The sequence below is a fragment of the Hippopotamus amphibius genome, chromosome 2, assembly GCF_030028045.1.
Source record: "Hippopotamus amphibius kiboko isolate mHipAmp2 chromosome 2, mHipAmp2.hap2, whole genome shotgun sequence".
In the NCBI taxonomy this organism is placed as follows: Eukaryota; Metazoa; Chordata; class Mammalia; order Artiodactyla; family Hippopotamidae; genus Hippopotamus; species Hippopotamus amphibius.
In genome coordinates this window covers 194,190,756-194,216,599 of record NC_080187.1, presented here as the reverse complement: position 1 = coordinate 194,216,599, position 25,844 = coordinate 194,190,756, and the positions used below count along the sequence as shown (strand labels likewise).

At 39.9% G+C, this 25,844-nt stretch overlaps 1 protein-coding gene across 4 annotated transcripts in view; it reads left to right on the top strand.

Annotated features, from left to right (window-relative positions):
• LYSMD2 (LysM domain containing 2) overlaps positions 1–25,844 on the top strand; it is a 29,774-nt gene that overhangs the window by 3,311 nt on the left and 619 nt on the right. The window contains exons 1-4 of one of the 4 annotated variants that reach the window (XM_057722195.1): positions 15,472–15,588; positions 18,451–18,580; positions 19,329–19,472; positions 24,562–24,890. In XM_057722195.1, coding sequence (XP_057578178.1) covers positions 24,562–24,890 — 329 coding nt within the window. In that variant the 5' untranslated portion in view covers positions 15,472–15,588; positions 18,451–18,580; positions 19,329–19,472. Of the gene's footprint in view, positions 1–14,302; positions 15,008–15,257; positions 15,389–15,471; positions 15,589–18,450; positions 18,581–19,328; positions 19,473–24,561; positions 24,891–25,844 lie in introns of those variants that run through there. The other 3 variants (XM_057722193.1, XM_057722194.1, XM_057722196.1) reach the window with 3 other exon arrangements.

The window sequence follows — 25,844 nt, the reverse complement described above, 5'->3', positions numbered from 1 at the left end:
ACAAGCATCTAAAAGTGAATCACTATATAATAGTGATCATATTAAATAACACCACAGTGGTGCAATCAGCAAAATCCAGAATGTGGGAAACCCTACATGACAACCCAGTTCTTCAATAAATAAATTGCAAGAAAAATAAAAGAAGGAAAGCTTATACGAGGGTGAGTCAAAAATTATCTGCACTCTGGCTGTAGAATTTATTTTAATTAACTTTCAGAAAAGACAAATACATCACTTTTTGACATAATATCCTTGCTTTTCAATACACTTTGTCCATCTGTCAACAAGCTTTCGTATTCCCTCATTAAAAAATGTTTTAGGCTGAGCTGCGAGCCACGGAAGCACCGCTGTCTTCACTTCTTCATCAGAAGTGAATCCGGCTCCTTCTTGATGGCTAACACTTGTGTGACCTTCCTTGAACTTGTCTATCCATTCATACACACTTCTTTGAGACAAAACACTTTCTCCATACTGCACACAAAGTCTTCTATAAATAACGGCACCAGGTACACCTCAGACCACAAAAAACAAATCATTGTACACTGTTCTTCTTTCATGCAAATCACAAGCGGGGCATCCATTTTTGCTTGCACCTTAGTTACAAATGAACCGATGTAACACATTCACACCTGCACAGCAGTGACAGGGTAGCCTTGAATGGAAAGTGCTGATAAGACAGGGTGGTCAACAGAAGTTTTAATATAACCAGAGGGCAGATAATTTTTGACTCACCCTCATAGATACGTAGAAATAGAAGAGACAAATGACCAAATGCAATGTGTTGATCTTGATTTGAACAAAGCAGCTGTTTAAAAATCACATTTATGAGACAACTGGGGGGAATGTGAACACAGAATATCTGATAATATTAGGGTATTATTTTTAAATTGTTTGGATGTGATTATGGTATCATGTTATTTTTTAAAAAGAGTCCTTGTCTTTTGGAAATATACTACTGGATGTTACTGAAAAAATACTGAATATTTACAGAAGAAATAATATCTGAGATTTGCTTTTCAAATAATCCAGCATGAGAGTAGTGGTAGGGTGGCAGTGTGGGGGTACTGATAAAACAAGATAGGTCATGAGTTGATAATGGTTGAAGCTGAGTAATGGAGCTTTATTAAACCATTCTTCCTGCAATTTTTTTTTTTGGTACCTTTTGACCCCTTTCCTTGTGATGAGAACTTTTTAAGATCTACTCTCTTAGCAACTTTCAAATATGCAATACAGTATTTTTAACTATAGTCACATGCTATGTGTTACATCTCCATGACTGATTTATTTTATAACTGGAGGTTTGTATCTTTTGACTCTCTACACCCATTTTACCCACTCCCCACTCCTTGCCACTGGCAACCACTGCTCTGTTCTCTGTATCTAAGAACTTGGTTTTTGTTGTTGTTTTTGTTCTAAATTCCACACATGAGATCATACAGTATTTGTCTTTCTCGTCTGACTTATTTCACTTAGCGTAATGCTCTCAAGGTCTGTCCCTGTTGTTGCAAATGGCAAGATTTCATTCTTTTTTGTGGATGAATAATCTCTGTATGTTTAAAATACAGCTTCCCTGCAATATATTTCACATACCATAAGTTTACCCTTTTAAAGTGTATAATTCAGTGGTTTTTATTCACAGAGTTATGTAGCTGTCACCCAATCTAACTTCAGAATATTTTCAAAATCCAAAAAGGAAGCCCCATATTACATGTTAGCAATCACTCCCTCTTCCTGCTACACTCCCAGGCCCTGACAAATACTAATCTATTTTCTGTCTTCTTTGGATTTGCTTATTCTGGATATCTCATGTAAATGGAATCATACAAACACGTGGTCTTTTGTGACTGCCTTCTTTCACTTAGCATAATGTTTTCAGGGTTCATCCGTGTTGTAACATGTAGCAGTACTTTATTCCTTTTTTTTGGCCAATATTCCACTGTATGGATATATCACAATTTCTCTCTTTTTTTAAATAAATTTATTTATTTATTTATTGGCTGCCTTGGGTCTTCATTGCTGTGCATGGGCTTTCTCTAGTTATGGCGAGCAGGGCTACTCTTCATTGTGGTGCATGGGCTTCTCATTGATGTGGCTTCTCTTGTCATGGACCATGGGCTTAAGGTGCATGGGCTTCAGTAGTTGCAGCACGTGGGCTCAATAGTTGTGGCTCTCAAGCTCCAGAGAGCAGGCTCAGTAGTTGTGGTGCACGAGCTTAGTTGCTCCATGGCATGTGGGATCTTCCCAGACCAGGGCTTGAACCCGTGTTCCCTGCATTGGCAGGTGGATTCTTAACCACTGCACCACCAGGAAAGTCCCTCTCTTTATTTTTCAATTGATGGACATGTAGGTTGTTTCCACATATTGGATATTATGAATAATGCTGCTATGCACATTTGTGCACAGGTTTTTGTATAGACATATGTTTTCATTTCTCTTGGGTATATATCTGAGTAGAATTATATATCTAGGAGTAGAATTGGTAGGTCACATGGTAACTTTACATTTAGCATTTTGAGGAGCTGTCAAACTGTTTTCCAAAGTAGCTGCACTATTTATATTTTTAGCAATAATGTGTAAGCCTCCCAACTTTTCCATATCTTCGCCAACACTTCTTAATGTGTCTTTTAAAAAATTATTATTATAGCCATCCCAATTGGTGTGAAGTGGCATGCCATTGTGATTTTGATATGCATTCCTTCAATGCATAATGATGTTGAACATTTTTTTCATGTGTTTATTGGTCATTTTTATATTTTCTTTGGAGAACTGTCTATTCAAATCTTTTGCCTACTTTTTAATTGGGTTGTCTTTTTATTATTGATCTATAAACTTTTTTATATGTTCTGAGTATAAATTCCTTATCAGACATATTTTTTGCACATATTTTCTCCCAATCTGTGGGTTGTTCTTTTTTCTTATTTCTTGATGGTATCCTTTGGTAAACACTCTTCATCAGTTTGAAGAAGTTCTTGTTTATTCCTACTTTGTTCAATGCTTTTATTATGAAAGGGCATTGGATTGCATCAGAGACTTTTTCCATGTCTGATGATCATGTGGGTTTTTTCATTTATTCTATTAATACGGTGTATTGCATTTATTTTCAGTTCTTAAATTATCTGTTCATTCCTGAGATCAATCCTGCTTGGTCATGGTGTATAATCCTCTTTATATATCGTTAGATTTGGTTTGCTAGTATTTTGTTGAAAAATTTTTGTGTCCATATTCATAGGAAATATTGGTTAGTAGTTTTCTTATCTTTTGATGCTTTGACTAGTTTTGGTATCAGAGTAATAATACTAGCTTTATAGAATGAGTTAGGAAGTGTTGCTTCCTCTTCTACTTTTGGGAAGCATTTGTGAAGGATTGGTATTAATTCTTTAAATTCTTTAGATGTTTGGTAGAATTTACCAGTGAAACCATCTGGGCCTTGGCTTTTCTTTGTTAGAAATTTTAAAATTACTAATTCAATCTTTTTGCTTGAATTCAGATTATGTATTTCTTCTTGAGTTAGTTTTGTTAGCTTATGCCTTTCTAGGAATTTATCCATTTCATCTAAGTTACTTAGTTTGTTGGCAAACAGTTGTTCATAATATTTCTTTACTATCCTTTTTATTTTTGTAATATCAGTAGAGATGGCCCCTCCTTCATTTCTAATTTTAGTATATACATCTCTCTCTTTTCTTCTTGGTCAGTCTAGCTAAAGTTTGTCAATTTTGTTGATCTTTTCAAAGAACCAACCTTTGGTTTTGTTGATTTTCTCTATTGTTTTTCTAGTCTCCATTTATTTTGGCTATAATCCTTATTATTATGGCCGAGATGGTTTCACTGGTGAATTCTACCAAAAATTTAAGGAAGAAATGATACCAATTCTCTATAATCTCTTCCAGAAAATAGAAGCAGAAGGAACGCTTCCTATCTCATTCTATGAGGCCAGTATTACCCTAATACCAATACCAGACAAAGATATTAAAAGAAAGAAAAATTACAGGTCAATATCTCTCATGAAAATAGATGCAAAAGTCTTCAACACATATTAATAGATTGAGTCCAGCAATGTATAAAAAGAATCTTACATTACTAGCAAGTGGGGTTTATTCCAGATGTGCGAGGCTGGTTTGACATTCAAAAATATCAATTAATATAATCCATCACATCAACAGGTTAAAGAGGAAAAAAGTTATTTGATTATATCAATAGATACAGAAAAGGCGTTTGACAAAATGCAACAGTCATTCATGATAGAAGGCTCCCAGAAAACTGAGAGGGGACCATCCTCAGTATGATAAAGAAGATATATAAAAACTACAGCTGACATACTTAATGGTGAGAAACAAGATGCTTTCCCCCTAAGATCAGAAACAAGGCGAAGATATCTTTTCTCACTGTTCCTATTCAACTTCATACTGGAAGTTCTAGTTAATGCAGACTAGAAGGGGAGAGAAGGTATATACAGATTGGGAAGGAAGAAATAAAAGTCTTTGTTCATAGATGACATAATTGTCTATGTAGAAAATTCCAAAGAATTATTTAAAAGATGTTCTGGAACTAATAAGTGATTATAGCAAGGTCGAAAGTTACAACATCAATATACAATGGCAATTGCTTTCCTGTAATTGCAATTTTTTTTAAAAATGTTAAGATAGGATTTATTTATTTATTTATTTAATTGGCTGTGCACGGGCTTTCTTTTAGTTGTGATGAGTGGGGGCTACTCTGTTGTGGTGCTCTTGTTCCTCATTGCTGTGGCTTCTCTTGTTGCGGAGCACGGGCCCTAGGCGCGTGGGCTTCAGTAGTTGCAGCACATGGGCTCAATAGTTGTGGCTCACGGGCTCTAAAGCACAGGCTCAATAGTTGTGGCACACGGGCTTAGTTGCCCCGTGGCATGTGGGATCTTCCTGGAGCAGGGATCGAACCTGTGTCCCCTGCATTGGCAGGCAGATTCTTAACCACTGCACCACCTGGGAAGCCCTGTAATTGTAATTTTAAATTAAAAACACATCATTTATTTTAGTAACCCCCCCCAAAAAAAAGGAAGAAAGAAAGAAAAAAAAAACGCTTAAGTATATGTATCTGTATGAGGGAAACAACAAAACTTTGATGAAAGGAATCAAAGAAGATTTACATGGTGAGATATTTCATGATTTAGAGAGAAAAACAATGTTGTTAAGATGCCAGTTCTTCCCAACTTGACCTATAGATTCAGTGTATTCCCAATCAAAATCCAAGCAAGTTATTTTGTAGATATTAGCCAACTAATTCCAAAGTTTATGTGTAAAGGTTAAAGACCCAGGCTGGTCATACAATACTGAAGAGGAAGAACAAAGTCAAAGGACTTACACTACCAAACTTCAAGACTTACTATAAAGCTACAGTAATCATGACAGTGTGGTATTGGTGAAAAAATAGACAAACAGATCAATGTAACAAAATAGAGAGCCCAAAAATAGACTCACACAAATATAGTTAACTTATCTTTAACAAAGAAGCAAAGGCAATTCAGTGGAGAAAGGATAGTGTTTTCAATCCATGGTGCTTAGCAACTGGACATCCACATGCAAAAGAATAAATCTAAACACAGAGTTCTCACCATTCACAAATATTAACTCAAGATGGACCATAGACCTAAATTCAAAACACAAAACTATGAAACTTATGGGAAATGACATAGGACAAAATCCAAGTGACTTTGGATTTGGTGATGACTTTTTAGATATAACACCAGAAGCAGATTTGTGAAAGAAAAAATTGATAAGTTGGGCTTTATTAAAGTTGAAAACTTCTACTTTGAGAAAGACATTGTTAAAAGAATGAAAAGGCAAGCCACAGACTGGGAAAAATATTTATTGGCAAAGATGTGGAAAAAATTGGAATCTTCATACACTGCTGCAAGTAGGAATGTGAAATGGTGCAGCTGCTATGGAAAACAGTTTGGTGGTTTCTCAAAAAGCTAAACATATGACCCAGCAATTTCAGTCCTAGGTATCTAGCCAAAGAAATCGAAAGTAAGGACTTGAACAGATACTTATACGCCAGTGTTTATTGCAGTATTATTTACAATTGCCAAAATGTGGAAACGACCCAAGTAACCATCAGATGAATGGACAAACAAAATGTGATATATCCATACAATGAAGTATTATTCAACCATAAAAAGGAATGAAGTTCTGACACATGCTACAACATGGCTGAATCTTGAGGACATTATGCTAAGTGAAACAAATCATACACAAAAGGACAAATATTGTAAGTTTCTGTTTATATGAAAAGTCTAGAATAGGCAAATTCATAGAGATGGAAAGTAGATTAGAGGTTACCAGGGGCTGAGGGTAAGCAGGAATAGGAAGTTACTGCTTAGTGTTTATAGCTTCTGTTTGGAGTGCTGAAAAAGTTTTGGAGATAGACAGTGCTGTGATGGTTGTACAACATTGTGAATTGTATTTTGTACCACTAAATTGCCATTACTTAAGAATGTTTAAAGTGGTTAATTTTATACTACATTATATATATATTTTACCACAAATTAAAAAACTAATAATGTAATATGAATGTGAAACACTTTATGAGTGAATTGTGTGGTATGTGGATTATTTCTCAATAAGGCTGTTAAAACATGCAATTGTATAAGTATAGCACAATTTACTTACCTGTTCTGCTGCTGAATAATTGATTATTTCCAGTTTTTGTTATTCTGAATGATGCTGCTATGGACGTTTTCACAACACATCTCCTGGTGTATAGGTATGAGATTTTCAACAGGGGATATACAGGGTCTAGTATTGCAATTTCTGATTTGTAGGGAATGCACATGTAGTTTTGCAAGATAATGGCAGAGTGTTTTTCTTTTTTTATAAAGTTACAAAAGATGACATTTAATATTTATATTCTGATACATTTCAATCAGGCTCACCAAGTAAAGCATAATTTTGGTCAGTTGAACAATACTGAAAAAAATTGAGAAGTGTGGTATAACTAGTAGCTTTTTTGTTATAGATCAGAAAATTAATGAGATTAACAAGCATTCAATACAATATATATCTACAGATTATTGGTAAATTTTCTTTTCTCACTCTTCTCAGTGACATTTTGAAGGAAAGTGGTTTAAGAAGAGGCAAAAGCTGATAAGTTTCAGTGTTTATGTGTTACATTTTTTCAGTTCTTTCTTCCAGAGCAGAGTGTTTTTCAAAGTGGCTGCACCAAACTACTCTTCCCAGCACTGTATAAAATTCCTGTCTTCACCCGTAATTGGTCTCGCCAAACTTAGATTTTGCCAGTCTGGTGTGGGTAAAAGGATTACTCTATCTGGTCTTAATGTGATTTATCTGATTTTAATGGGATTGAGCATCTTTTCATATGTTTATTCACAATTAGGAATTTTTTATTCTATAAAATTCTAGTTATACCATTGGATTATGTCTTTTTCTTATTGTTATATAGGAATTAGCTCCTTAAATATTCTAGATATTAATCTTTGGTTGATTGCATATGTTACAAATAAAACATTTCTTGCTACCAGAATTTATGAAGTTTCTGAATTCAGATAGCCAGAGTTCAAATAATGAAGAATACCTAGTTTTCAGAATGTATTCGGTTCTTGATTTTCATATAACAGCTAGAATTTGGATAATGAGGGATAATTCAACATTTTATTCAAATATTTTTGGTTCCTGGGACTTTATATTTTCTTTTTATTTTCCTTAAGATACCTTTTTGTTAGCAGAAGTTCTTAATTTTAATGCTGTCATGCTTATCAATTTTTTTTCTTTTATGAATAAAGCTTTTTTTATCTTACTAAAGAAATCTTTTCTTGTCCTGAGATCATAAAGATATTTTTCTCTATATTCTTCTAAAAGTTTTGATGTTTTACCTTTCACATTTAAGTCTGTAATTCAACTGAATTTAAATTTTGTGTGGTAGGAAGTAGAGATTCTACCGTGTGGATAACTAATTGTCCTGACATCGTGTGTTTTATAGACCATTTCGCAGTGATCTGCAATGCTACCTTTGTCATAGATGAAGTTCTCATACATTTGTGATTCTGTTTCTAGGTGCACTACTCTTTTTTTAAAAGTATTTTATTTTAATTAATTAATTAATGTATTTATTTTTGGCTGCGTTGGGTCTTAGTTGTGGCACGTGGGATCTTCATTGTGGCATGCTGGATCTTTCCTTGTGGCACGCGGGCTTCTCTCTAGTTGTGGTGTGTGGGTGTTTTCTTCTCTAGTTGTGTCGCCCAGGCTCCAGAGCATGTGGGCTTTGTAGTTTGCGGCATGTGGGCTCTCTAGTTGAGGCACGTGAGCTTAGTTGCCCCTCGGCAGGTGGGATCTTAGTTCCCAGATCAGGGATCAAACCCACGTCCCTTGCATTGCAGGACAGATTCTTTACCACTGGACCACCAGGGAAGTCCTGGGGTGCACTACTCTTGTCCATTGGTTTCCCAGCATCAATATCACCCTGTCAACTATTATAGCTTCATAGTAATTCTTGATATCTGGTAGGGCAGTTTCCCTTTCCTTATTCTTCACAAATATCTTGGCTTTCTGTGGGTCTTTGCTTTTCCATATCAACTTTAGAATTAACTTGTCGTATTTCTTGCAAACCCATTGCTGCTGCATAAAATATATGATCAATTTGTAAAGTATTGACATTTTATATGATATTGAGTCTTCCTGTCCATGAATATGGCATAGTTTTCCCATTTACTTAAATCTTTTTTAATGTATTTTCTTTTTTAAAAAAATAATTAATTATGTATTGGCTGTGTTGGGTCTTTGTTGTTGTGTGTGGGCTTTCTCTAGTTGCAGAGAGTGGGGGCTACTCTTCACTGTGGTGCATGGGCTTCTTATTGTGGTGGCTTCTCTTGTTGTAGGGCACAGGCTCTAGGCGCATGGGCTTCAGTAGTTGTGGCACTCAGGCTCAATAATTGTGGCTCGCGGCCCTAGAGCACAGGCTCAGTAGTTGTGGTGCACGGGCTTAGTTGCCCTGAGGCATGTGGGATGTTCCAGGACCAGGGATCAAATCAGTGTCCCCTGCATTGGCAGGTGGATTCTTAACCACTGCGCCACCAGGAAAGTCCCTGTATTTTCTTTTTTTTTAATTTAAAATTTATTTATTTATTGGCTGTGTTGGGTCTTCGTTGCTGCACGCGGGCTTTCTCTAGTTGTGGCAAGTGGGTGGGGGCTACTCTTTTGTTGTGGTGCACCGGCTCCTCATTGCCGTGGCTTCTCTTGTTGCGGAGCATGGGCTCTAGGCGTGTGGGCTTCAGTAGTTGCGGCACATGGGCTCAATAGTTGTGGCTCACGGGCTCTAGAGTGCAGACTCAGGAGTTGTGGCACATGGACTTAGTTGCTCCGAGGCATGTGGGATCTTCCTGTAGCAGGGATCGAACCTGTATCCCCTGCATTGGCAGGAAGATTCTTTACCACTGTACCACCTAGGAAGCCCTGTATTTTCATGTATTAAAATTTGTTTTCTCTATAAAGTCTGGCCCATCCTTTATTAGATTAGTCCTTGGTTCTATCTGTTCTGTCATTTAATCTATTAATGTCTTAATATTGAGGCACCCTTGAATTTCTGGGATAAAGTCATCTTGTTTATGATGGGTTATCTTTTGTATGCACTGCTAGATTTGGCTTAATAATATTTTGAGATTCTTATATCCATCTTTATGAGTGTGATATCTTCCTCAACTGGTTTTGGTCATGCTTATACTATGATAGATATGGTGTTGGGTGTATAGTTATATTATGAACTGAGATGAAGATTGTTCCTGCTACTTCTGTTCTCTGAAAGAGTTCACATAAGATTGGATTGATCTGTTCTTTGAAAGGTTGATAGACTCTTCCAATAACATCTTCTGATGCTGATATTTTTTTTTGGTAACAAGATTTTTAACTCTAGCACTGATTCAGGGTTTTTTTTATGGTTATAGAACCATTCAGACTTTCTATTTTTTCATGTATTAGTTTGGGCAAGTTGTTTATGGTTCTAGCTTTCAAATCCCTCTTGTTTTGATACATAAGGCTGTCCCTTTTTTATTGCCAGCTCAATTATGAATTTCATTTAAAAATTAAATTGTAAATACTTATATTAAGAGGACTTCAAATTAGCTTAGACTTCCAGCTTGTCAGAACCAGAACCAGATATGAATTTCCTCAGCTTTACTAGATATTGGCCCACAGCTCTTCAAAGTGGTTGCACCGATTTATACTGCCACCAACACTGTTTGAGAATTTCTGTTGTTCAGTAGGAATCTTACCAATACTTACAATTGTCCAGTTCTTTAATTTTTGCTAGTCTCATGCCTGTGAAATTGTAGTTTTAAATGGAATTTCTCTGCTTATTGGTAAGCATCTTTCCTTTGGCCATTTGAGTTTTATCTTCTGTAAATTGCCTGTTCATATCTTTTGACCATTTTTCTAGTGGGTATTTGTCTTTTAATATCTTGTAGGCATTTAAACATATTTTGGATAGTAATATCTTTTTAGTTATAGGTATTCGAATATATTTTCCCATTTTACACTTTGTCTATTCAAATTTTTAAGGTGTCTTTTCCTTTCTTCCTTTTTTTCCTTTCTTTTGGCTGCGCTGGGTCTTATTTACAGCACACAAGGTCTTTGTTGTGGCATGTGGGATCTTTAGTTGCAGCAGGCGGACTTCTTAGTTGTGGCAGGCAGACTCTTAGTTGCGGCATGCATGCGGGATCTAGTTCCCTGACCAGGGACCAAACTGGGGCCCCTGCATTGGGAGTGTGGAGTCTTACCCACTGGACCACCAGGGAAGTCCCAAGGTGCCTTTTCAGGACAGAGGTTTTTATGTTTATATATAGAAATTGCCAGTTTTTTCTTTGTAGTTTTTATTTTTGGTATATTGCTTAAGAAATTCTTTGCTATCCCAAGGTTATAAAGATATTCTAAACATGTTAAAGTTTGCTTTTCCCAAGTATATATATTTAATCAATGTATAATTGATTTTGGTATATGGTATCAGGTAGAGATCTAACTTCGTTTTTTTCCCCCACGTTGATGGCTAATTGTGCAGCAGCATTTATTGCCATAGATTCATTCCTCTGATATGTGTAGGTCTGCTTCTGGGCTTTCTTTGTTGTCCCTTTGTTACATTTGTCTTTCCCAGCATCACTACTGTAATGGTTTAGTTTTCATCACTTTTTTGGTAGGTCTTGATGATTATGAAAGTAAATCTCCCTTCCTCATTCTTCGTCAGGAATGTCTTGGCTCTTCTTAGCCTTTATCTTCCATATGAATTTTAAGATAAGCCTGTCATGTCCTTTGAAGAATCCTATAGGGATTTTGGTTGGTATTTCAATGAATTTATATATTATTTGGGGAGGAAATGGAAATGAAATTTTTCATTATTTTGTGTCTTCCTATTTATAAATATGGCACATCTCTGTTTTTGTTTAAATCTTCTTTTATGTCCTTTAACAGAATGTAATTAATTTTTCCATATAAAGCATGCTTCTCTTCTAAGTTTATTTCTAACTTTTTTCTTTTTGGTATCTCAAAGGTTGTCTTTTCCACAAAATATTTTCTGATTGATTGATGCAATTGATATTTGCATAATGGTCTTGTGTCTTGTAGTTTGAATAGTTCCAATGTAGACATTATCTGTGTTATCCGTAACATTTTAGTGTTGTCTATTGTTGGTAAATAACAGCTTATTTCTTTTCAATTTTCATTTCCTTTTCTCCCTCTATTTCTTATTGCATTGGTTAGGACCTCCAGAACAAAACTAAATAGAAGCAGTAACAGAAGCCTTCCTTTTCTTATTCTTGATCTCAAAGGAAGTGCTTCTAATGTTTCACTAATGATGAGGTTTGTTCTATGTTGTAGGTAGATATACATAAAACTAATTTTGAAGTTCTGGTTGAAGAAGGGAAAATAAGTATACAAAATTTTCAATCTGAGCCACAAATTGTAGATATTAACTTTGGATTAGGGAGAAATTGATATAAAATTCACAGGAAGACTAGATATTTGACAACAGCTCAAATCTATCTAGGAAAAAATAACTCACAAAGAACCCTAACCATACAATATCAAATAAGTATTCATTCAAGCTGATTAATTTCTGAGAACTAGAGGAAATCTAGTGAAGATCACAAAAAGGAATCATGGAGAAAATTCTGAGAATTGTGTTGAATTTATTTCAGAGCATTTTAGAACTGTTTTGGAGATGTTTTATGACCCAGGATTTCTTATGACTGGAGAAATTGAAAATAACTAGGGACAGCTTAGAAATTAGCCCTGATGAGAGAGAAGTGGGATGGCTTTCGAATCCCCGTACATTTTTGGTGATAACTTTTCCCCTGCACTTTTACAGAGGCCTTGGTCATTTTGTAAAGGAATTAAGTGATCATCACCTAGCCTTCCTTCCTGGCTCATTTTCTGCCTCTTTAGGTATACTGTTTTGCCTTTTGGGAACCTCTGACTCCCAAAGTCATCTTCCTGATTCCTTATTTAGGCTCGTCTTTCCCCACTTTAATTCAGCATTTCCCAAATTGTAAAAATTCTGAGAAAAAAGGGGTTCCATGGTCAAATGAGCTTGGGAAATATGGTGTCAAGCAAAATCCAATACCTCATTTTACAACAGGACTTCTAGAAGCTTCAGTATTCTAATGTGCATTGTGAATCTCCAAAAGGGAAACGTATACCACAGTGTTTTTACAATTAATTGATCATGGAACCCTTTCCAAACAATACCTAATAATACCTCATAGAACCCGGCTCGTTAATCTTCAAATAAAAACTTCCGGTTCTTCAGTAAACTTTTCTTTAGTGGAAGATATGTTATATGCTGTCTCTCTACTAGACTGTCAAGTCTGAGAGCAATTTCTCCTGTTTTCTTGAAGTATTACCTGATTCCATTTATATATTGAAACTCTGGGGTTCTGCCTCTTTCTTAGGTCCTGGGATGGGCACACTGGATACCACCCAAGAGTTCATCCGTGGCAGACTCTTGCTAAATAACCTAATTTAGCTTTCAGGAGCTTTTTACTACACCTCAATCAACTACTTTTGATGCTTTATTCAAGGCACTGAGCTAGGTAGGCACTGCTGGAGCTAAAAAGGATGAGTAAGATCTAGTTATATTTCTCAGGAGTATGTATAGAGGAGATAAGACAAGAATATGACACAAAATACAAGTTGAATGCTAAACAAGAGGTACAAACCACCTTGGGATTCAATGGAGAAACAACAACAATTAGGCAGTTGGGGGAGGGGGACAGGTGGGAAGAATCAGAAAAGATCTCATTTAGGATGGACCTTAAATTTTTCTTAAATGTAGACAGAGAGTATTGGAAAAGCGGGGTTACAAGTGGAGGGTATATGATGGCATGACGGTAAGAAGGCGGGGCAAGTTCAATTGGCTCTGTTTGGCAGGAGCATATGGAGTTTGCAGGATGATTTGTAGATGGGGTATGGCCAGAGCATGAATAATAAAAATGGAAATGAGTTGAATGCCAATGAGAATTATGTTAATACTATTGTCCACAAGGAGCCACTGAAGGATTTTTGAGTGTGTGTGTTGGGGGTGGGGGGTGGGGTGGCGATTCGGGGATCGCTTGTTCCTCCCGCACTCTGGTCCTGTCTCCTGAGCTCTAGTTCCTTTGCCTCTGTCCAGCACAACAACATCAAACTGCAGCCAATGAATCAAACCTCCAGTCTCCTAACCTGCCTATAGGGTACCTCCTCTTGGAGAGCTGTCCAGAGTACAGCAGTATCCCGAGAGCGCTAGATTCTAGTAAATGCGCACCCACTCTATGTAGAATACTATCGGAAGCCAGAAAGTTGAGGAGAGGGTGTTCAGATAAAGAATATAGATAAGAGGTCATTGGTGGAGTTAATGATAAAACTTTGGAGAGTCACGATTTCAGGGTATTAAAGAGGAAGGAAACTGATAAGAAAAAAAAAAATGGGTGCAGATAGCAAATTCTAAATAGTGAGCCAGGAGAATGGACTGTAGCTAGGCAGACCTTCAAGGCAGCGGGGGACTAAAATTGGCATTGGTGTGCAATTAGGTGTGAAACCAAAACATCTGGAGGATTAGTTGGAGGTTACCCACCAGGCCTTAGAAACACTATCCCTCCCGGAGTGTTGAGCGCACCGGACCCTCCAGGCTCTTGAGATGGGCCTAGAGAAACTGTGTGTGTTTAATGGGCTTAATGTTTTCTGCGAGGTCCTCGGGATAATCGGGTGGGGGTCGGAAGTATCCTTGGCTGGGAGAGCCTGAAGGTCTGAGAAAGCTGGCGCCTGCTGGGGAATCAATAAAGGAGGCAGAGCAAAGCTTGGTGTTTTGCTGTGGGCGGGGTGGGGCTCTAACCAGGCCCTGTCGGCCCGGCGCGGGGTGCTACCCGGCGCCGGGGGCGCCTAAGGATGGGGCCCTCGTAGCCCCACGGCCGGGGGCCTTAGCGCGCCCCGCTCCTCGCGCCGCAGGGCCAGCCGGGTCCCGGCGTGCAGGGTGGAGCCGGGCGGGCGGCCGGGCAGCAGCCGGAGCTGGTTTCGCTCTTCCCACTGCAGGTGCGCCGCGGGAGGCAGGACGCGGAGGAGCAGGCGCCCGCCATGGCCGGCCCGCAGGTTTCCGCCGCGGCCTCCAGCCCGCCGCCCCCGCGGAACGGCCCTCCGCAGCCCCTGTGAGGAGGAAGAGGAGGAGGCGGCGGCGGACGAGGCGCCGCCCCCTTGGCGAGCTTCCCGAGCCGGCGGCCTCCGCAGGACCCATGGCGGATCCCTCGCCCGCGCCGTCCCTGCGGGCAGGCGGCCCCCGCGCGTCGCGGCCCTCGGCCCCCTCGCCGCCGCCGCGCTCGCGCTCGGGCTCCGAGGCCGAGGAGGCCGAGCTGTCGCTCAGCCTGGCGCGCACCCGGACCCGCTCGTACGGCAGCACGGCCAGCGTGCGGGCGCCGCTGGGCGCCGGCGTCATCGAGCGCCATGTGGAGCACCGGGTCCGCGCCGGCGACACGCTGCAGGGCATCGCGCTCAAGTACGGAGTCTCGGTGAGCAGGGCTGGCGGCCGCGGGCGGGGGCGCCGCGGCTCGGGGCGGGGCGCGCGAGCAGCGCGGCGTCGAGGAGGCAGCGCGGCGTCGAGGAGGCAGCCCGCCGTCCGCCGGCGGCTCGGCCCCGAGCGCTCGCCCAGCGCGCGCTGCCGGGACAGCGACGGTCGCCAGAGCCGGTCCCCGTAGCCAGAGGGGCGGGCCGTCAAGGCTCCCTCCCCGGGGTGGGTGCGTCGAGTTCCCGATGCCCTGCCCACACTCGGACCGGATCTGCTGCGTGGGGACGGCCAGAGAGGGCCAAGGCGTTGGCACCACTGGGAGCCAAATTCACCAGATTTTCAGCCCCGGTCATACTGCTCTATATTTACCGAAAGCTGAACTGAGGTGTGGACTTGCGCAGAGAGTTTTGTTTTCTGTGTAAACAGGCGCTGTGATGAGTCAGGAAGGGTACAGTTGTTCCTGCAGGATGGGTCTGGTTCTATTGATTATGTTTCTTTATTTGGAAGTGAAATTACACCCCTGGGCTCACTGGCAACTGTGAATGTGACACCTGTCGCTAAGCAGCGGCCAAGAATGTGGTCTAGGTGAGCTGGAGAGCTGTGTTTATTATAAATTTATAAGTATGTGTGTCTTGGGCCTATTGCATTACACCTCTGGGAAGAACATGGAAACCTGAGGGAACATATTGTTTCATTAAAATTACTTATAATTAACTCTGAACTATGTGATGGCCTTTTTACATTTGAGTTCTATATCAGTTTTCGATGTTCTTTCCTGAAGCACCCTAGGCAGCAGTGGGAAGAAAGGTGATCTTATCTTTCTCTTTCTCTTCAAGTGAAACTCTTTCTGGCCCTTCACCAGTGACAGAGACTGAGTCACCTACTTTGCACACCCCAGCCAGTATGTGTTTACCTGGCAGGTCCTATCATTTAAACATTTTGAGAGCAGAGATCTTGCTGTGCAGGCATGTACTTCATGCCGTGCTTAGTCCTGTTCTGTCCTCTTGAGAGTTTCTAAATGTGAGCATAGAACTTCAGTTCTTATATTTGCATTCATGGGGCCTGGTTTGAGTCAGAGCCAGAGGAAAGCAGCTTTGGGAAGTGTCAGTAGCCGCCTTCTGCTGAATGCCTGCTGTGTGCCAGGCAGTGCATTTGTCCTGTTCCATCTTGTTCTTATTCAATTTGATTTTCCTAGTAAGCCTTGGAGATAGGTGTAATTAATCTCCTTTTTACAAATGAGAATGTGGATGAGAGGTAAGGATATTTTCCAAGTATGCTTATTCATTGAGACCAGCTTGAATTAGCACAGAGATAAAGCATTTGCTTTGCTCTAGGTATTACTTCTGATTTCCATCCTTATTTTTAATCTTATCAAGAGCCCTCTTAGCATCTTGATTACTGAAGAAGGGTGGTCTTTTCTGACTGGTTTCTGTGCTTTTTATCTACCAGGTCAGGCTGACTGCACCTAGGAATCCATGATATCCAGCCAAGTGCTGCTTCCCTGGTCCCTGCCCACAGCAGTCTCTCTGCACCCCACTGCCCTCCATGATGTCATCTGGGTTGCTTAGAGCTCCGGAACATCCGCTCACTGTGGTTCTCCACCTTTGATCAAATGGCTTTCTAATCCCTGTTTTTGCTGATATAGATCCTGTTATTCATAACCTATCATCCCTTTTCATTAAAGTATAAATCAGATTTTTCATTACCTGTATAAAGGCTTGATTTTAAGATGTTTAACTCAAGAATAATGAATTGGGAACTATAATCTGTAGCCACAGATAGTCTGTTTCAGGGTTTCTCAACTGCAGCCCTGTTGATGCTATGGACTGGATAATTCTTTGTCTTAGGGGGCTGTTCTGTGCATTGGAGGATGTTTAGCAGCATCTCTGGCCTCTGCCCTTTAGATGCCAGTAGCATCCCCCACCCCCATCTAGAAATTGCCAGATATTCCCTGAGAAGCACTCACAGTTGGTTTGAGAACCACTGGTTCTCATTTACTTTGGACCCTGAACTCTAGTTGATGACATTTTTAGAGACTCTTTCCGCTGGTTATATAGACCTAATGAAAGTGAAGATACTCACCATAACAGTGAAGTGATATTCTTGCAGATATTAACTACAGATATTAATTGTATTTACTCATTGAAAATTGATATTTTAGGTGGAAGCTAAAAAGGCAGATCTATTCCCTGACTGAATAGAAAGAAGTTGAGTGAGTGAAGTTGCTAAGATCACCTACATCGTATTTAAATTATTGTTTAAAGGAGTAGGTGATGCGATGTTGGGGATTTAGAACTGACCTTGAACCTACTGGGTCAGAATATCCAGTAAAGGAGCCCAGGAATGTTCCTGTTTTACAAGCATGGCCTTTTTGCTCTTTCCCAATGCACTGTCCCTTCTTGGAGGTCTTTGCACTTGCTGTTCCATCCGTTGGGAACACTTTCCCTGCTAGCTGCGTGCAAGGCCATTTCATAGGTGTGGGACCCGGTGCAGTCACATAGGCCCCATGCTTAGAAGAGCCCTGCACTTAATGCTCTGCTGTTGCTGTCTTGAAATTTTTAATAATTTGTGAACAAAGGCCCCACATTTTTAATTTTCTCTGGGACCTGCAAATCATGTAGCTGATGTTGACTGTGTGACCAGCTTCCTCACTGCCTTCAAGTCTTTGCTTAAATGTTTCCTCTCTGGGGCCTTCTTGACCACACCATGTCAAATTGCAACCCTCCTTCATTTCAGAGCCCCTCCCCCCTTTCCTGTTTTGTCTTCTCAACAGTGTTTGTCATTCATCTGATTTTTCTTTTTTCTTTTTTTCCCAGTTCCTACCTTTCTGGTGATACATTAGTGAATAAATGAAAATCCATGCCCTCATGGAGCTTATATTTTAGTCAGTTGAGACAGTAAGTAAACAACAAAATATGTTATATATCAGGTATTGATCAGCAAAATGAAAAAAAAAATTAATCAGGAAAGGGAGATAGGGCTGGAGGACGTGGCTGCAATTTCAAATGGTGTGGTCATGGAAGACCTCACAGAGAGGAACTGAAACTACTGGGGATGAATTGAGAAACTATTAAATATAGTTCAGATCTCAGACACAAACTTGCTTGGGCTGGAATTTCCCAGGCTTTGCTTATCTCCACTGAGACATTGTCTCCTCCCTCCCCTGACCCAGTATTCTAGATTTTGCAGCTTTTGTGGTGAACCCAGCTCCTTTCAGTTGGAGGCAAGGGTCTGGAGAGAATTGACCAGCTCCAGGCAGCTGCTATGAACTTTTTGTTTGGAAGTCCTGTATATAAACAGAAATTGGGTGAGAGGCATCGAGGGAAAGTGTTATTTGCACAAAGTTTTTCTTCATCTTTTTGTTACCCCCTGGAAACGTCCCTGTCCTCTACACCCTCCAGACCATTGCCGTGTCCTGAGTCATTTCCTGTCCAATTTCATTCCCAGGGTCTTCTCTTTCTCTTCAGTGAGCTCCTAAGCCCACTTGCTTCTTCACACGTCTATCAGAAGTCACCTTGCTGAGAAAAGATGAAATTATTGTCATTTTAGGGGGAACAAGGGTGGTGAGTTAGAAAACGTAAGTGTATGTAAATCTTTTTTATTTATAACTTTCACCCCCGCTGCTGCTGGAAATTGTTGACCTTTGCTGGTCAAAGGAAAGAGAACCATAAATAAATAGGTGCCACCTGTTGTAAGAGGTATGGTAAAGTAGCCCTTAGTAGTTTTAGGGTTTTAATAGGTTCTCATGCATTTTTTATTTAAAAACAGCTCTATTGATGTATAATTTACATATTACAGAATTCACCCATCTTAAGTGTACAATTCAAGGACTTTTAGTAAATTTACGGACCATGATCCAATTTTAGAACAGTTCCATCACCCGAAAGGATCCTTTACTCCCTGTTCCCTTCTGCCATCCTAGATAATCATGAGTCTGCTTTTTAATCTACAGATTTGCCTTTTCTGGACATTTCATAAATGGGATCTCATATATTCTTCTGAGATAGCATGGAGAAGAAATCAATCCTTTTCCTTAGTAGTACATGGCAAAGGAGGCGTCTGATCGCCACCAAAATACCTAGAACTTAATAGGAGCTAGCAGTGTGAGGAGGTTGGAGCCAGCAGGGTGAGGAGGTTGAATCCAGCACTTAGTAGAAAATGACCTTGAGAGAGTCCTTTGATATTTGTCTTTTTTTTCTATAATGAAATAATAATCAAATGAGAGTTGTGTGTATATGACATATTCCATAAGCAACACAGTGCTGTGTAAATGTGAGTTATCATGTGTCCTGAAATGTTTTTGGAACAGTTTGTCTTTTTTTAAGGCATGGAGAGGAAGAAAAAGCAGCTTTGAATATTGCATTCCGAGTTAGGCAGGTGGCCTGATGAAGCTGATTGAAAGTGGCCTTTGGGGAGAGTTCTTGATCATGCCCAGCAGCAGCTATTGAGATGAGTTCGGGCGACATTTCGTGAGTTCCCTCCAGAGCGAATTCACCTTTACAAATGTATTTACAGGAAAGGCATTTTTAAACTAGCTGTTGATGGCATTTGTTCTACCTGATTTCACTATGGGTTGACCTTGTGGCCATCCTGTCAGCTCTTACTTTGATAATTCCGTAATCTGTTTCTTAATGAGCAGATGGTAAATTTCACTGAATCATGCTACTCAATCCTGATTAGGAGAGACTTTTAAAATGAAAGCATCTGGTTGCTGAATCTCCCCCCCCCCCCCCAAGTCATCTGCCCTCATGAAACAGAGGGTAGTTCTGTATCACTTTGAAAAGGTCACACTTTCTATTCTCAGCATTCATTGCCTAGTAGGAGATACTGAACAGAGGGCAGGGCAGGTGGGGAAGCTGTTGAGTTTTTCAGCTCTCCTTCGATTGGATCATGAATTTTCTTAGTTTTATGTGAGGTGAAATTCTCAGAACATTAGGCCCATCCAAGTTCAGATAAAAGTGCAAAACATTCCAAAGCAAATTAAAATACCATTTTGCTGTTTGGGATTATTTATATCTCTTGTCTGTGCTATTGCAGTTGCTTCCATAACTGGGCTTCCTGTTTCCACTAATATCTCCTTCTTCCCAATCCATTTTCCATGAAGCTGCTGCAGTGATATTCAAATCATGTCACTCCCTTTCTTTACCCCCCAAAGGCTTCCCTTCACATTTAAAATAAAATCCAAATTTTATTTATTACATGAGTGGCCTGCAGCTTGCTCATTACTCCCTACGTTTCAGCCACACCATTTTTTCCTGAGCTGGGGCCTTGCAACCACTCTTTCTGGTAGGAATCCTTTTTTTTTTTTCTGGCTTTTTGCATGGCTGGTTTCATTCCTTAACTTTACTACTAGTAATAGAGTTTAGAGCCTATGCTTGTAAAGGAGAACAACTTAAAATCAAATTAAATACCTTTTGAAAAAGAAACAACGCTCACACCTCAGGGCAGTGACAACATTCTATATTTTTCATCTGGGCTTGTTTATATGAAATTTTCTTTATATATTTTCACTTTGAGAGAGAAATCTTTTTTATTGAGAGGAAATTCCTCCCTCCTTCCTTCTCATTTGCTGAATACATGTTGGGATCTGCCCTTACTTGTTGCTGTCTCACTTTTGACCAAGTTTAATGATAGTTGCTAACGTTTTTGAGTGCTTCCTGGATGCCATGCATTGTTCTAAATGTTTTACATGAATTAATGTAATTCTCATCATAATCATAGTCTGTGGAAAGTACTATTATTTTCCTTACTTTACAGAAAAGAAAACAGACATAGGGAATGATTAGAAGGTGGTAAAGCCAGGATTTGAACCTAGAAAGTATGGCCCCAGAGCCCTTGTTTCTAACTACTACCTTATGTTCACCTCTTTTATCTGTTTTCACCTTCAGTTTCAAATCTGCCCATCCTTAGATTGGTTCCCACCTTGATGCTAACTACGTCTGCATATCCCTGATGTCCTTGATGCTGGCATCCGTGTGTCATCTTAGAGTCTAGACCATAAGGGTCCACATACACCTTAAATGCTTGCTGGCAAGGCTGAGATGGAGATGAAGCCGTCCCAGACACTGGGAAGCTCATAGACTTGTTAAAAGAGGCAATTCTGTTGGTGAATCAATGGTATAATGGCATGCATGAGAGCTACGGGAGCCCTGCCCCTCAGTCCCTGTGGACTCCCTGACTACACCCAGCCTTTGACTCAGTCCCCATGTCTTGTGCTTCCTGTCATCGGACCCTTGACTGACTATGATGGCCTGTCTTGCTCTGCGTGATGGATGTATCAGGGTCCCCGCAGGATACATTTAGCACACTCAGAGGGTGTGGCCAAAGAGGATTTAATGTAGGGACATTTACAGAAGTGTGACTAGGATTAAAAGAGCCGAGAAGGGCTGTTGCAGCACTTGAGACTAGCAACAGCAGGGAGACATTACCCCTAGGCCTGAGGGCCACGGGGAGGAGTGGGGTACCTGACATGGAGGAGAACAGGAAGAGTGGACAGGGGGCTGCCTGGCAGGAACTCTGCCGCAGAGGCATCAGGCACAGGGTCATGGTGTGGTCGTTCTGCGGGTGCTTTCCTTTGGAACACCGACTGGAATTCCAAGAACAAGGGGGCTTGCTAAGTGCAGTTTCTGAAGAGGTCAACCTCCTGGGGTCAGAACAGGCTCAAGAAGACTAGAGGATTGATTGGGATGTGAAGGTGGGTTTAAAGGGAGAATAACCAACATATCAGATAACTCTACGCCTTTCTAGGTACTTCTCTGGGTTCATCTTTTATGCCTGTTTCCCTGCCCTATATTAATTAATGAATCCATCCATCCATCCTAAGCACTTAGTGTGTATGAGATCTTTGGGAAGCTACAGAAATAACAGGTCTTGCCCTGAGGGAATCCACGGCTTATAGTTGATGTTCTCAGCGCAGCCTCAGCAATCAGACCTCGCGTTCCTGGCTGTTTCTGTCTTCCATCGTTATTACCGGAAAACAGTGACTATTAGCAATTGTAAGCCCCTGCCAAGAGTATTTCAAAGGGCACTGTATCAATGAGAGTTCTTTCATTTACAAGTGACAGAAAACTTAACTCAAGTTGGCCTAAGCAAAAAACAAAAACCCGAAAAACAAAAAACCCCAAAACCAAAAAACAGAAGTGGCATTTACTGGCTCATTACTGAAACTGAAGGGTGCGAGGGTATTCTGGCTTCAGGCTTTGATTCAGAGGTCTGATCGCTCTCCTCCAAGGTGGCCTTGTTGTTAGGTTCCTTGTGGTGGAAGGATGGCTGCCAGCAGGTCCAGGCCCATCTGTTTCTCACAGAAAAAATAGAGGTCCTTCACCTCCCAGACCCAGCAGAATTCTCCTTGCGTCTCTGAATGTTCCGAGATGGGACTGTGACCTATCAGGAGGCTGGGCACCGTGATGCTTCAAAGGACAGGAATGAGTCATGTGCTCACCCTGGAGCCAGGGGAGGGCTCAGTGCCCCCGGAAGCCTTTATACTAAGAGAGATGGAGGACGTGGATGCTAGGTGGTGAAAACAAGAGGTAGTAAAGGCAGATTAGGATATACCTGAACCTACTATGGATAAACTTTCAAGTTCTTTAACTCGCTCAAATCTAAGCCTAAACTAGACCAGAGATACTTAGGATTTTTAGATTTTAATTTTGTCTCTGAAATGTACCTGCCTATTCATGTTCTTTCTCACCCTTGCCTTCTCTCCTTTAACTAGAAACTAGAACATAAAAGACCACCCTACAGAAAAGATACTTTGATGTAGTATCTTTAAAAGAAAAAAGAAAGCATTGAATGTACTATTTGTGCGGATTCAGCTTATACTAAGAAAGCAGGAGGAACAGGGTCCATTTTATTTGACTATTATTTTTTCAGGCTGTTTGAAGTAGAAATCTAATTTTTTCACTCAGTCGATTTGGCATTAAAGGATCCCAGAATTGGGTTCCATTAGTCATGCACTTTAATCTTGGTATTGTATGGACTTTAGAGTCAGACAGAAAGTCTGGCTTATACAATTACAGAGCCATATGCACTTGGTCAAATCAGTCATCTCTTGTGTGCCTTAATTTCTTCATGGGAAGGTGGAGAGTGGGTACCATTTACTCCTAAATTGTCTCTCCCTTTCACATCTGTATCCTTACATCTACATCTATATCCTTACATCTACATCTCTATCCTTACATCTATATCTGTATCCTCTATGCATATATACGTATAAACTCTCATTTAATTCTTCTAACAACCCTGCGAAGGGTAGATGATACTTGTTTTACACATGAGGAAATAGGCTCAATGAGAGAAGTAGCAAGCTTATGTTCAGACAGCTCGTGGTGGTGGAGCTGGGATTTAAAACTAGGTCTGTCACATTCCCAAGCCTGTGTGCTTACCTATTGTACCAAGCTGTCTTGGTGACATACCTCACAAGAAAATTAGATGGTACAGTGCATGTGAAGAGCCTAGCATGGTACGAGTTCCCAGCCTAGTTGGGTGGAGAAGTCTGCAGATGCTTGATAGTATGGTATGATGAACATAAGAGTTGGTAGTTCTCCGACAGCTCTGCACCAGCACAGCAAGAGTCCTGTCTGCATTTACCCACATTTGTGGACTTAGGCATACCACTTAACTCTCTTGAGTCTCCCTTTCCTCATTTGTAAAAAGGAGGTGATAATATGTAGCTTGCAGAACTGTTAGGAAGGTTAAATGAGATAACATATATAAATTCCATTCCCCCTTTCACCCCTACCTCCCATCCCCATTTCTTTGGATTGGAGGAATTCACAGGCTATGAAAGAGTTTGAAATTTTGAAACCTTTATTCAATTCTAGTTTCTTCTTTGCTGCTTGTATGATGATTCCATGGTACATAATCTCCTTGAGTTTTGTTTCTTTTATTTTTAAACTAGACCTTCAAATATCCAATCCATAAGGTAGGAAAGATAAGATACTCTGTGTAAAGTGCTCTCTACCTGTTTTCCTTATCTGTCCCACTTCTACCCATTCTTCAAGGCCCATCCAAAGTCAAAAGAATCAAGATCAGAGCCCCACCTTCTCTGTGGGGTCTTTCTTAATGACTGCAGCCCCAGCCTATGCCATTCTTCCTAAGTCTCATTGTACTTTTTTCTTTACCACCTCCTGTATCCATTAAATTTACCAAACACAGTTCTAGAGACAGGAAGCACTCCAAAAGGAAAATCACATCACTAGGAAGTTTGTTTTTTTAAGTCAGATAATAGAAATGTTAAAATAAGATTGAAATGTATTAAATAAATGCTAAATATTCTACATTTTTTACCTTCAGGGATTTAAGGCTGCTTGGTAAAAGCTACCTTGTAGGGGAAAATTAATCTTTCTTCTTATAAAATTGTGAAAGAAAATTTTCTGGCATCTCTTGAAATAACTGGGGGTATCTTGGAAGGTGACTAACATTGAATTAAGAATTTCAGATCCAGAGAAAGCACTGCACCCATTTTGCTCATGAATATTTTTAGTTTATGTTGTATAATAAGCCCTACTTTTGAATTTATTTATATGTAATTCTGGTGCTTTTTTTTTAATATTTTAGATGGAGCAGATTAAAAGGGCAAATAAACTGTTTACCAATGATTGTATATTTCTGAAGAAAACTTTGAACATCCCAGTTATATCAGAGAAGCCTTTGCCGTTTAATGGACTTAACTCATTAGATTCTCCAGAAAATGAAACTGTTGATAGTTTTTCTCATGAAGAAGAGCTGGTGGCGGCTGGGGAAGACCTTTCCCCTCCCAGTCTTCAAGAATCTGATGCTCAGGCCATACAGCCCGAGGAAGTGTCAGCCAGAGATTTCCTGCAGAGGCTGGACTTGCAGATTAAGTTATCAACACAGGCAGCCAAGAAACTAAAAGAAGAGAGCAGGTAAAAATATGCTGGAAAAATGTCAGAGACTGAATAAATTATTCTTAAGATAGCCTTGCTTGGTCAAATTTTCTTTCTTTCTTTTTTTTTTTTGCTTTAAAAAATAGATTTTAATTCTAGAAAGGCATTTTTAATGTATAAAGCCTAAACAGAGGTACTGCATTCTGCATAAAGCTTTATCTGTTGCAGTGCTTTTGTTTTTGTTATTTATTATAAAAAGTTTACTTCTTTGCTTTAATAGCATAACTGTCCAGCTGGCAATTCTGGAGGGCATCGAAGTAGACATCTAGTTGATACCATCAGAGGAAGCAAGGCCCTAGAGAATACTTGTAAAGTACTGTTCTTTATAAAACTTGTCAAAGACATTGTCAATTATTTGTTACCAGGTATTTCCTATATAAGATCTCATGTGAGCTTTTTAATTTGGTGCTAGGGCAAAACTTTCTCCTGTAGAATTGGTTTCCTTCTTCCTTTATGATTCCAAAAATGGCATAACCTATTGTGTTTTATTTTTTGCCCGGCTGCCCGGAAGCTTGAAGCCAAAACTGGTCCTCAGTTCAACTACTACGATGTTGCTAATGGTTAATGTATTTCACCCTTCTCCTTTCCTCAGTCCTGATTTTTAATTTCTGTTTTACTCATTTTATTATATGTATGCCTTTTGTTGTAGGCACTCAAATCCTTTTGAGGAAGAGGTAGAATATTAAAATATAAACAGATATAAATGTGAATATAATTAATTTATAATTTAATATAAACATATAATATAAACAAATACAAATATATAACAAGTACCATTCTTTGGTCCATTAACTGAGAGAGCAGTAAAATGAAGACGGTGAAGTATACCTTAGTGTTTGCATTTTGTACAACCTTCAAGGCAAGCATGATATTATAAGTTGATATAACTCCAGCCCTTCTTTGGCAAATGGATATTAAGTTGTACAGTGAATA